This window comes from Myotis yumanensis, unplaced genomic scaffold (genome assembly GCF_028538775.1).
Source record: "Myotis yumanensis isolate MYYU_CA2020_CCGP unplaced genomic scaffold, mMyoYum1.0.hap1 SCAF_13, whole genome shotgun sequence".
Lineage (NCBI taxonomy): Eukaryota > Metazoa > Chordata > Mammalia > Chiroptera > Vespertilionidae > Myotis > Myotis yumanensis.
Genome location: NW_027223764.1, coordinates 14,017,649 through 14,031,516, shown reverse-complemented (window position 1 = coordinate 14,031,516; position 13,868 = coordinate 14,017,649). Strand labels below are relative to the sequence as shown.

Sequence of the window (13,868 nt, the reverse complement as noted above, 5' to 3'; positions counted from 1 at the left end):
TCCCGGGAGAACCGTGCACTGTTGTCTCAAACAAGGCTCTGTGCTCACCTTCTGGTCTTGGCTGTACGCCAGGATCCAGTCCTCCTGCCTGGGGTGGAAGAGCAAGCTCTGGATGTAGAAGCTCAGCCGATACTTCTGATAGGTCGCTCCTTCATCTGAGCTGATCAGCAAACTGCTCTCAATCTCCGGGTCTGTGAGTAACATAATCTGCAGCAAAGAATTGTTGGGGAAAGATAATAACAGGAAGTTAGATTTACGAATTTCCAAAACTTAACAATGAGCTCACATTTTGACAAGGAAGGGAAAAGGGGCAGGCAAGGAACACGTGGGCACTCTGTCAGGGTGGCTCTCCTACCTTGACCCAATGACATCAAATGAGATTCACTACGGAATAAAGGAGGCAGGGCAAGTTGGAAGGAAGAGAGAGGAAACAGAAGACTGCATTTTCTTTGCTTCGATATGGCTCCTGGATGTTCTTTTTTCCCCAAAGTTGTTTCCTTCATCTGAACTATTTCCCACTGTTCCCCTGACCTACTTTGCCTTGTTTACTTTAATTTGGGGGGGGCGGAGAGGGGAGATTAAAGAGCAAGACTTGTAACACCTGTTGTTGGAGAGGTGGAAAGACATGGAAAGAGATGGAGTTCACAGGATTTTCTTGCTTGCACAGGCCTCTTGTTCATGTCAACAATATCCCATGTCATCCTACGTTTAGCCTGATTTTTTTGTTACTCTTGTGTCAAAGGCTGGGTTTTCTACAGCCTTCTCTATGAATTGTACAAAGGTCACTTTATCCTATTATATAATTTACTTAATTTATTTTGTTTACTGTCCACATACCCTCTACTAGAACTTAAATTTCATGAGAATAGAAGTAGTTGATATTTCTCTATTTTTCTCCCCCATAAGTGTGTTCCCAACAGCTACAGTAAGACCTAGATTATATTATACTAGAGGCCTGGTGCATGACATTTGTGCACTGGGGGAGGGGGGACCCCTCTTGCAGTCTGGGACCCCTCGGCAGACATCCCCCAAAGGGTCCTTAGCGCTGCCTCAGAAGCAGGAGAGGCTCCCACCACTGCCGATGCGCTCTTCAGCCATGAGCCCAGCTTCTGGCTGAGCGGCGCTCTCCCTGTGGGAGCACACTGACCACCAGGGGGAAGCTCCTGTGATGAGCGTCTGCCCCCTGGTGGTCCGTGCGCATCATAGCGACCAGTCGTTCCGCCATTCAGTCCATTTGCCTATTAGCCTTTTATTATATAGGATACTCAGTAAATATGTGTCAAATGAATGAATGAATGGGAAGAGTTTACAGAGTAGTCACATGGACCTAGAAACATGCCAGGCACCGTGTGAGCACATATGAATGGAGGTCCCTGAGAAGAGTAGCTGGATCTCCCCATCAGTCGTCTTCCTGTCTACAAGAGACTATGCTCTGACTGTTGGAAACTTAATAGTGTCAGCTGCTTTGCACTCTCTCGCTCGGGTGGTTCATCTTGGTCAGAGCAGTAATGAACAATCCACAAAAGGAACACGATGGAGGCTGCCCGAACACTGATTTTTTTATTCTCTCATGCTATGCCTCTAGGAATGTGTGATGAAGTACCTCATTCCCCACTCTCTGCAGGTTCCTTTCACTCAGTCAAAGTGCACATCTAATGCCTCCTGACAGGTGGCCTTAATGCTACCCGCTGACTTCCTCCCCATCAACGTATTAATTGACACTCTCTGAGTTTGGTTCAGAGAAGCATGAAATATATGCTTAATGTGTGGCTGTATGAAGAGAAATCACTGTAGCCCAGGGTTTTTAAAGATTACCAGCTAAGGAGGCAGCAGTTCTAGGATAGGAAAAGCAAGAGAGAAAGGAAAAATAAAACAGAGCCATGTCATAGAAGAGTGGAGTGCCAGGCAAACACACTGAGATTTCTCAAGCACTTGGAGGCAGTCATATTAAAACCTTGGGATAGTGCCCTAGCTGGTTTGGATCAGTGGATAGACCATTGGCCTGTGGACTGAAGGGTTGTGGTTCGATTCCAGTCAGGGGCACATGCCCAGGTTGTGGGCTTGATCCCCAGTGGGGGGCAGGGGGGTCATGCAGGGGATCAATGATTCTCTCTTATCATTAATGTTTCTATCTCTCTCACCCTCTCTCTTCCTTTCTGAAATCAATAAAAACATATTTAAAAGAAAAAAATTGGGGGGATAGTTAGTATCATCTTCAAAAGTGGTGTCCTGCAATGTCACTGCAAATGTCACATGAGGATTGCACACCTGACACACTCAGCCTTCACCGTGTTTATGGCAGGTGGGGAGAATTGAAAGCTCTTTGCTGTTCTTTCAACCTCCCTTCTTTTTCCTTCTTCTTTTTTAATTTTTAAAATTGATTTTCAGAGAGCGAGAGCAAAACATCTCAAAACATGGATTGGCTACCTTCTGCATGCTCCCTGTTGGGGATTGAGCCCACAACCTGTGCATGTGCCCTGACCAGGAATTGAATTGGCAACCTTTTGGTGCATGGGACCACACTCAACCTCCCTTCAAGAAGAGAAGAGGGATGTGGGGCAGGCAGTAAAACACCGTGGCTGCCGGTGCGTACGGAGAAGATGGAAAGCACACACAAAATTGGAAACTAAATATCTCTCAATCCATGTTCCGGTCAAGCCACTGTTCCCCACCATAAGTTCTGGCAAAGTTATCATTGTCTTGTCTCGAGTTTACCACGCAGACAGGGTTCCCGCATTGGCTGGCTGGCATGGAGCCATCATCTAACTGCTAAGTACCAACTCACATACATGACTCCATTAAAATCTCTTGCATGCATTAAACAGGGATGTTCATATGGCACCTAAATTCACAAGAATATTTCCAGGTGATTTCATATTTACTAGCACAAACAGGTGTTTTCCAATCAACCAATAAGTCATCAAATGATCACATTGCTTTGTGTCTCCAACCACAATTAACAATAACATATAGCATGATTTCTGCACTACTGCCCAAAGTAATTTCCATAATAATATGAAGTGGCTCAATTTTATAGGGCATCTATTTTCTCAGCAAGGTGATTTCCCCCCTCCTCTGATATCCTATTTCCCTGTTAAGTAGAATATGTTTTCCTCTCTTCCCATGAGTGCAGACCCCACCACTGCTTCTCCTGGCAGACCACTTCAGCAAAATAAAACACTGGGCCCTAGCTGGTTTGGCTCAGTGGATAGAGTGTCGGCCTGCGGACCAAAGGGTCCCATGTTGGATTCGGGTCAAGGGCACATACCTTGGTTGCAGGGTTCTCCCAGGCATAGACTCTGGTTAGGGCTCCCTGCAGGAGGCAACCAATTGATGTGTTTCTCTCACATCAATGTTTCTCTCTGTCTTTCCCTCTCTCTTCCACTCTCTCTAAAAATCAATGGAAACAATAGCCTCAGGTGAGGATTAACAAAAAATAAATATAAATAAAATAATAAAATAAAAAACTGGACCTACAGAATATCCCCAAATCAAGCTGATTTTTATTTATCATTTATTTAAAATATCTTTGACAGTTATTTATGCTCCAAGTCATGAGACTGTATAAGATAATTCTGCATCCAGGTGCTATTAAATAAGGGAGGGCAGAGGTAGAATAATGCAAATATCTCTCAAACACATGACTACTTAAGAGCAAGTAAATGAAACTCCTGGCTTCCGTGGCAGCTTTTTCTGGGTACTAAAAACATGTAGACTAAAATTTCACCTTCTCTAAATGGCCCTCACCTAAAACCCTGTTTTGGAATTTGACATTTTAGAAATGATGGAAGATGCTAGGAAATACCCCCTATAAGATTTATAAGTGCCTGTATTACACAGACTTTCCAGGAGTTCTTCTTTCAAACCTCTGCTCAAATCCACTCAAAACAAACAGGTCAACTGGGATCTATTTCTACTTAGCCTTTTTTATTGCACAAACAACTCTGTAAGACCTCCAGTAGATGAATTGAAAATAAAAGAAAAATCAACTGCTCATGACCCTATCCTTTCAACAGTTTAAACAAGGCCGATGCTTCTTTCTACTTTATCCACATCTACATATCCTATCAGAGATTTTTTATTCTGATTTTTAACTTAATATTTTAATTTCATATTATTGCCTATATTCAAATCCAACTGAATGAAAAACACACCAATGCATGCACACATAATAATATACACCACTATAAACCATGTGTTACTTAATCAAAACCTTCAACTTCATTAGTTTACAACCAGCGCAGTGCTTGAACCATAGAAAGTATTTAATAAATTATTGGTAACGAAATAAGTGAAATCTTATTATTTCAGTCTTTAAACATTTTAATAGTTTTATTTCTAGTGGGTTGAGGTTTGTTCTGTCATTTTGTAGGTTACTCAAAATAAGTAAGTTAATAAGTAAACAAAGTCTTTAAGGAAAATATACATAGAACATGTTTAACCTATTTGAAAAAAAGAAACAATGTGAATAATACATGTGATCCCATTTTTAGACAGGAATGATGCCATTTATAAACAAATATGTTCTATCCCAGAAGGTATTATACTGTGAAATATCAAAATGGCAACCTCAAATTCATGAACACTCCTCAAAAATGTGTAGGTTACACTCCTTAAACGTGTCCAATAATCACTGCCTGCTGGTTTACACTGGCCCTCTACTCCTTCTGGCTCATTGTGCGACTTTAAGTAAATGGTGCTTTGTTGTGTTTAATCCTCTGCATTCTGGAATATGATCTGAATGACAAGAATTTTGGAGGACTTTGTAAAAGGCATGAACCCAAACTCTGCACAATTCCTGAAGTGAGCTCTCTAAAAAGAGGGGCCATTATTTGTCTGACATACCAGTAGAGCTTGGGCTCTAGTAGAAGTCTATACATCTTTGTAAGTGAATGAACAAGTGAATGAGTGAATAGGTGAATCCTCTTCATTCCTGAGACCCTGGGAGTCTGCTTCGTTCTAAGTAAACCCCTGCTGTCCTACTTGGAGGCAAGGAGGTTAAAAACAAGGGGAAGTGTGTCTTTAACAGGAAAGTAATTATTCTGTTCAGATCAGCCCACGGGCATTAGAACCAGTTTACTTATGCCTTGCAGGGCGTGCAGATGCTGTGTTGACTGTATCTGCAGATGAATTGTTTTCTATAGAACGTCAATAATGGCTACACAGGCTCCCACCACCCAACTCCAAGCTATCATTCATCATCCACTTCTGGAGAAGGAAAAAACTTTATTTGCTTTTCCTAGAGGTGACAAATGAACATGAAATGCAATCTAGAGATTTCAACTATGTCACTTCTCTTTTTTTTGAGTATTAGTCGTTCGGACATGTTAGTGTCATCAAAAATTAAATGCTTCTTCACTCTCTTTGACTTGTTCCAGATTCAACATATGGCTACATGATGTAACTCTACAAAAAGGTTGGATAGGAACTTTTTGATCCTGCTAGGTTGTCTACAAGGGACATTGCTCCTCCAGAAATGTCACTACTATTTAGTTTTTCAGACTCTTTTCTTAGGTGTGTTGTTTTTGGAATTCCATAATTTAGATAGGGTGGAGTTAATAAAGAGCAGCTTCAATATCTATAAGCATATACTTTATCTCACCATTTCTTCAGTCCTAAAGCAAAGAATATTTATTTTATAAATATTTTTTCCCCCTCTCATTTATCTACTCATTATCAACTGCGGATTGGAATCAAGAGGAGATAATGTACAGACGCTATATCTCTTGATTTGCTCAAGGCTTAAATCCAATTCAGATGACCATATCACAGGTGCATAATAAATACTTTTCATAATGATGATAATGAAAAATCGCAATAGCACTAATTGGGCACTCCAGTTATCTATCCACTTTATCCAAACAAAATTCTACCTAGGAAGAGTATAACAGGCTATTTGCAGGCCTCTGGCTTCAGTATTAAAAACAAATTAAGCAAAGTGTAATCAGAGCAATTGAATAGTTTGCAGACCACTGTGGGTGATAAACTACCTATTCCCAATGTGAGCTGAATGTTTATCTTTCCCAGATGAATTGAAAGTGAAAGCAATGCATTCTTATCTGTTGACAACTGTTGGGCAGGCAGTAGTGGGAGAAGTTACACAGGATCTCAGAATGGTCCATGTAAAGGAACTCACTGAAATACAAACAATAGCGAGAAAAGGAGATGAAAGTGAGTAAATGGAAAATGCTTGAGTAAGTGAACACTGAGAAAAAACAATCTGTAGAAAGATGGACCCAGTGTGCAATCACTCGTACTAAATGCTACTCCCAACCCCCCAAACTCAGTGAAGCTCACCTTCTGCACCATCCATGGTCATTAACACAAAATAGGCTCATTTTATACTAAAAGACCAAAAAATGTTTGGGCAATAGACCATCTACCTGTGTGACCTGAACATTAATTCATTGAAATTGCTAGGAAAACTTGGCATTGTATTCTAAATAGTTTATTCTGTGAGTTTACTTTAAAAACTTTTTTTAAATGAGGGCCTAATGACTTTTTATTTCTTAGGGGGAAAATTAGTTTTCAAGAAGTGTATAGTAATATTTCAGTTCTTCATGTCTCTTACTAGCCTTGTCAGAAGACCCTACTTATTAATTATTATGTAACATTCATGGTAATTCATTCAATACCTCTTTTGACCAACTGTATAGAGTATACAGAAGAGTAAGGTTCACCAGGAATGACCACATATGGGTTACACTCCTTGGAAGTCAATTCAAGAAAGAAGTTTATATAAGATTTCTTCTCATTTCTCTTGGGATTACTGAACACAACCCTTTCCTGAGTCAATCTTAAAGGAAAAAACACCGCTTCACTGCAAGACTCTGCTTCCAAGACGGTGGATGGCATTGACCTCCCACAAGGAAACACAGGCCCATGTGTTTGGGCGAGTTGATCTGAAGGGCTACCCACGGAGCCCGTGAACCACAGACCTGTTTTCCATAAGAAGAGCCCTGACCAAATCTTAAACCTGATCCCAGTCAATGTTGCCATAGGTGTGTGCACTTCCTCAGAAAAGAGAGAGTGTGTTTAGTGACAGTCATTCATACCATTAGAAGAAGAAGGAAAAACAAACCATAAATAGATACTATAATCACATAAAATACCATGGGGCTTGACTTCAAAGACAGATTTGAGCGTCATCTCTGCCACTCTGGAGAGCTCATAGCTCACTTAACTTCTCATGAGCCTCCATTTTCTCATCGAAGGTAATGCTACTATAAAGAAGTGTACATTTATTGAGCATTTGTTGGGTGCCAGGCATGCCACTAAACCTTTACAATACGTCACTTCATTAAATTGTTAAAACACAGTTCAGATATATATTATTATGTCCATTTGACAGTTGGAGAAATGAGGTCATTTTCTCAAGGCCATGCAGTTGGTCAGTGGTAAAGCTATCCATGTGTAAAGATCTCTTTACACAGATCTTTGCATAAGTCTGTGTAAAGATCAGATCATCTGTGTGAAAGCAATGCTGAATTTTGAGCAAATGTTAATATTATGACTTCACAAAGCATGGCACATTTAGCACTATATGTTCTGCTAAAATGTGATAGCTGAGGAGAGAGAGAGAGAGAGAGAGAGAGAGAGAGAGAGACCTTATAAGGTCATAAAATATTGCCTAGCTGGGAAAAGGGGTGGGGGGGATTGCAATGGAAGCTAGGAGCTACACAAAGGAGACTCTATAACAAGATAATTGGTAAGAATATTCTTGAATAAATAAAGATTTTTTTTGCTTTAAATATAAATTTATGGAACCAAAATACCCAGTCCTGTTTCACATTCAGATTTTCACAATAGCCCTAGCCTCCTTTTTCTTATCCTTCTATCATCGCTCCTCCAAAAAACTGTTTCCCTGTGCTTTATCATAGGATGGGTGAGGACTGGGCAAAGAGCTCTGACTTAATGATAGTATAGGGAGGGAAACAAACATTTCCCTATAAGCTACTTCTCAAGGAATTTTATATTAAAACCAATCAGAACAAAAGCAATATAACCCTTCTCCTAATAAACTGATCCTATGTTTAATTAGCAGCAAAATATTAACTCATTTTGCTGGAGAAGCAGCTATCATCATATTAAGGGGATAGTAGAAAACACAAAATATTCATTAATGCTTAGCATGGTATCATCTTGTTTTTAAAAATGGCATTTTAGAGGAAAAGAATGATGTACAAATTTGAGAGACTTTTTATTATTGCAGTTACTATGGAGACTGATCAAATACCTTGAGAATCTTTGAGCCATGTTAAATATCCCAGCATTATTCTGTGGCCTCTGCTCAAACTCAATCAGAACACACTTTCGTGGTCATTACAAGTCGCAAACTAAATTCTCTCCTAAATCCCCAAAGATCTATAAATGCCAAGAGGCTACATTATTTTTAAATGTTAGCTGCTATCAGAAGGAGCTGAGATACCGTGAGAAATGGGCATTCATCTTCTTTGCTCATGGGAAACTTTATGAGAAATGATGTTCATTTCATGATAAGAAATCTCTTTATTCCTCTAGAAATGATAAAAGGAGAAGAGGTGGGGAGAAAGAAAGAGCAAGAAAGGGAAGCTTTCAGTACATTTTAACCTCAATTTAGGTGAGGGACACAGCATTTTTGGTAAAATCTCTAAGTTGTGCATTTGATTGGAGAGTCTGAATAAATGTCAAGTTGAAAGTCAGGAAAATGAAAAGAAGGGCCCAGAGGAATGAGTTCCTTCTAAAAATTAGTGAACAGAACGTACTCACATTCTTCATTCCTTGCTGTACTTGAATCATCACCGTGACAAGTATATTTTAGCTTTACTTATATTAGTGCTTCATGGTGAACAGGCAAACTCAGGCAGGTGTACGGGGGAGGATGAACAAAGTCTCAGCCACATGAGACCTTGCTAATATATTTGCCTATTAGTTCCCCTGAGAAGACCATGGCGATACCAGAGGTTTCTCTCAAACAGAATGGACAGGTTAGTAAAGCGAAAATCGAGAATGGCCTGGGCCCCTCTGCTGCAGAGCTCTCAGGAAGACAGGGCTGGAGTGGATCCATTAGGAAGAAGTGCCTCCTGTTAGCAAGGAGATCTATTTCATGCAAATTTTTCCTTCATTCTTCAAGTATTTAATGATAGACATTGATCATCTCAAGTTGTTTTAGAGAGGCAGAAAAGGGGGAATATACTTAATAGACATGCCCCTGAGTGTAATTACATTAGCAGCTGCCTTTCCTCTCTCCTTTTCCCTCAGTCAGAACAGGAGATATAAATGTAGCGTTTTAAGATGTTTTTTTCATGATTTTATTTTCTAGGCAGTTCTATATCTTAGCTAATTGCTGCTACAGAAGCAGCCGAATTGGCACATTTTATAGAAGAGGAAAGGACCTCTGTTGCACTAATGAATAGCTATGTGACACACTACTTCACAACAGTGGCTTAAGACAACCTGTGATTTTGCTCATGGTTCTGTGGGTCAGAATATTGGGAAGAGCTCAGCTGGGTGGGTAGTTCTAGGTCCCTATGGCATCACTGTGGTGGCTGCAGCTGGAGTTTCCACCTCTAAGATGGCTTCTCCACACAGGCACTTGGCCTTTGCTTCTCTCTTTCTCTCTACAGGGCATTCCAACCTGCAGGCTCTCTCTCCTTGTGGCTTGAACTTTGCATCGCAGTTTCATAGTAGCTGGATTTCTTGATGGGTGGCGGGCTTGCTACAGTGTGAGTGTCCCAAGAGGAGCATGTCAAAGGCACTCAAGTGAAAGCTGTCAGGCTTCCTATGACCTGCCCCCAGAAGTCCCAGGATATCCATTTTGCAGCATTTCTATTGGTGAAATAAGTCACCACTTTTAGGCTAGACTGAAAGGGAGGAGAAAAATAACTCCATCTCTGAAGGGACACACACACACACACACACACACACGGGATGGCAAGGATAATGGCAGCCACCATAGGGCTCTATGATCACAACAAGTTCCTATACAATTTGTCACTTATAATTAAAAGAAGGGAGAAATGAGAAGAAAATTATTAGTTTATCTGCAGCATGAATAACAAGGTCTTCTCATAATCATATCTGAGATAAAGATAACTTGAGGTTATCAGGTTTTTCATTGGGTTTTGGCCATGAAGTGGTTCTGTTATATGTTTGAAAACTGTAAATTCCTAATCTGGCATCAATTCAAGATGAATGTCTATTGAAGACCAAATGAATTATGTTGTTAGTCAGTCTCAGAAATATTAAGAGACCCAAGGTCAAGGAAGGCCAGCCTGTGGATTTTCAGGATACATCAATTACCCAGGTTAAATTATAGAAGGACAGATCTGTTAAATGTCTATTAAAATGTACTTAACTAACTCTTTAATAGGAAAGTCCATATCTAGGCATTATAATCCCATCATGTAAATTAGGATATGACATCATTAAAAATGGATTTCTTAAGAGCAAAATATTCTTTGTCCCTTTATGTTCACAACAAAAGCACCAATATCTATTTCAACATAACCTAGCAATTCAAAACAGAATACTTAGTGTTCTCATGGATCTTAACATAAACCGATTGATTTTTCTATAGTCTTGGACCAACAAAAACAACAAAAGGTCATTTGGGTCTGAGGATGAACGGATGAATGAGAAATATGTCCCAGAAACATACAGCAAGTTTGATTTTTATCATGCGCAGGCCTGTGTAAAACCATCCAACATTTTTATTTTGTGTTTCTTATTCTATATGCATCCTGCTACTATGCCAACCCTATAAAACACTCAACTGCTCCAAGTTACTACCAACAGGGAATCCACACTTTAAGAAAATAACCACAAAATTGTATCTCTTGAGTTTAGTGGTATTTCTAAGCACCCTGATTCCAAAGGAATATAAGGGTTCTCAAAAAAACCTCCAAAACAAAAAATTTGCCATCATAGAACATTTGCAAAATTACATGATCTTTAATGTATTCAGGTTAATATCTTCTGTGTATCTAATCACAGTTGCTCAGAAGTTAGCATCATCACCAATCAGAATGATTCCTAATCAAGGCGCTACCGTGCAAACCGGTTATAAAATGGTCATTCTATCTTGTGACCATACAGAGGCATTTAAAAACCCAGATGCATATTCGTGATGGGTTCAACACGCCCACAAAGATGCTATCGCTTACGAAGACACTACCACTTCCGAAGTTGGCTGATCTTGATTTAGAAGCTACTTTGACCCTATGAGAGACTGTTCCCAGACCTTTTGGTTTCCTTGGAATGGGTCACAGGCAGGGTGAACATGTGCCATGATTTGTCCTGGAAAGTCCTAGTTTACTCCTTCTGCACCATCATCAATATTATTACTGATGCACATCTGTATGGCTTGGATGATAAATTATATACTCGGCTTAGTGAGAGGAAGATTTCTGAATCTTGTACCTTTACAGAATATCTCCCAACAGTGAATTTTCCAGGTAATTGAACCAATTTTTTAAAAATACTGACCATATTTAATGACAAAGAAATCCTCAAACTGATGGACAGAATGGCCCCTTCCTTAACAGGCTGTATCAGAACCAGTTAGCTTTCCCTGAAACTAAGGGTCATGAGAATATCTCTCAATTAATCCATTTTAAGGATAGCACTGCTTTCTGGAAATACTGAAATATGCTGAGCTCTCTGCTGAAAATTAAATAGTTTCCATACTTCTAATCATTCTCCTTATCTCCTCCCCCCATCCCTTCCCACTGTCAGAGAGGCTCCTATTAATATAATTGAATCCTTTCTCCCACATTTCAATCTAAAACATGTCTTCTGACATATTTCATTAAATTAAGACATTTCCAAAGTAAACCTAGCCTAACACAATTATATTATTTTCTAAAAAAATATCTTGATCACCCAATGAAGTCGCACCAGTAAAACACTGAGTGGCTTCCCAGTCTGAGACGTTTTAGACTTTTCCTTGTGAGGACCAGCCTATAATACCGGCAGGTTCTTCTTCAGAGCCCCCGTCGGCCACGGCCTTGTTCTCCGAAGGCCATACTTTGCGTCAGGCCACAGCTTAGTCTTGCCACCGGGGAGCCCCTCAAACCTGGTGTCTCCTCAATTCACAAACAGCTGGTACTGAACCTGACTCCTTCAGTTTGGAATAAAAGGATGAAGCCACAGAGTGCTCTTGGGGTGCAGGTTTTTAAGCTACTTGGCAGGTGTCTAGTTGTTGGAATGTCTGTGCCAATGCTACAATAACTTTGTTTCTTTTAAATTATTCATCTCATTTGTGATAAAAAGTAGTATTTTTTCTCACATAAGAGGAGTGAACATGCATTCATTACAGAAAAATGTAGAAAAAGTCCTCCCAAAAGTAGTTACAAAAAATAAGAGAAAAGTCACTCAAATATCACTACACCGAGATCATTATCACTAACATTTTGAAGTTTGCTTTCTCAATCTTTGTTTCTATGTATATATGGGTACACATATATACATAACTTTGTGTGTATATATAGAAAGGGAGATAGAGAGAAAGAGAGAGAGAGAGAGAGAGAGAGAGAGAGAGGCTACCACATGATACTTTCTGCTTTTTAACCTGCTTTCCCCAGTTTAAAACTGTACTGCAAACATTTTCCAGGTGACTAAATATTCTTCTGTATTATCATTTTTTATTGGCTACATTGACTTTAATTATATGGCTACGCCACTATGTAATTAATCTCTTATTAGAAGGTTTCCAAATTTCACTAATATAATCTTATGACCTAATGTAGATTAAAATTTCTGTACATCAATTATTATTTCTCCAAGTAATCTCCTCAAAGTAGAATTTATGGGTCAAAGCATATAAATGTATAACTCTTTTTGAAACATATTACCAGGATCGTACCCATTACCAACACTAAGACTTTTTCTCCACCCCTCCCCGTAACCCCGCTTTAATTTTTACAACATTTTCTAAGCTGACTGGGGAACGAGGTACATTTTATTTTGTGTCCATATACATTATTAATAAGAGTGAATTTTGCTTTCTTTCATCCCTTGCTTCCTTTTGTCATTTGTGTTTAGTCATTTAAATAGCCTTATTTGGTAGATTGCTTGTTCATACTTTTCCTTCATTTTAAATTATCATTGTTTCTCTTTTACTCACTGATTTTTATAAATTGCCATTTCTACATACATCATATTGTATTTAGCATATTCTGCTTAAGTATATTTTATATCTCCATCTAAAAAAGAAATAAAGTATCATTTTGTACATACTATCTACACATACACATAGGTGATCCCAGGTGAGTATTTCAAGCTTAATGACAGTAAAGGAATCAGAAACTTTAAACTTTATAAAACTTCAATAACCGTGTTCCCTGAATAAAGAAACTGCAGAAAAACAAAACAAAACATTTTTCTCCATTTTTGACTGCTATCAATTCATAGACAGAACTTTCATATCACCCATTTATCATAAATTGTAAGCTGTTAAAAAATAGCCCACTGCACAAAGAAACTCAAATTTGTTAAACTGCTCGTCAAGAAGATGGCATACACACATGACATTTCATTTAAGAATTACACAGCACTTACAGATGTGAATTAGGACATTCCAACTGGGCACTGAAGAAACCTCAAGGGAGTAACATTAGACAAGAAGGGGCCTGATGATTTCTCCATGGTAATTCAAGAACGTTTTGGCCTTTCTATGTCTTATGCCCAGGAACCTGGTTCCCAGATCTGCATTTTAAACATTTGACAACATAATCACACAGGTCTTTTAACCCATGAAGCAAGGCTGTGGAGTGGTTATTGAACAAGACGTTTAAATTTGTCTAAAGAGAAAATGTAACTGAGTGGAATTTTCTCCCTTTGGTTCAATTATACTACATGCAGTCTTATAATCTGTCTTATCTATAGGA

At 39.1% G+C, this 13,868-nt stretch overlaps 1 protein-coding gene across 6 annotated transcripts in view; it reads right to left on the bottom strand.

Moving 5' to 3' along the window:
- SORCS1 (sortilin related VPS10 domain containing receptor 1) overlaps positions 1–13,868 on the bottom strand; it is a 455,367-nt gene that overhangs the window by 168,291 nt on the left and 273,208 nt on the right. For all 6 annotated transcript variants that reach the window (XM_070432324.1, XM_070432327.1, XM_070432328.1 and 3 more), the window contains exon 4: positions 49–207. In XM_070432324.1, the coding sequence (XP_070288425.1) occupies positions 49–207 (159 nt within the window). The remainder of the gene's footprint in view (positions 1–48; positions 208–13,868) is intronic.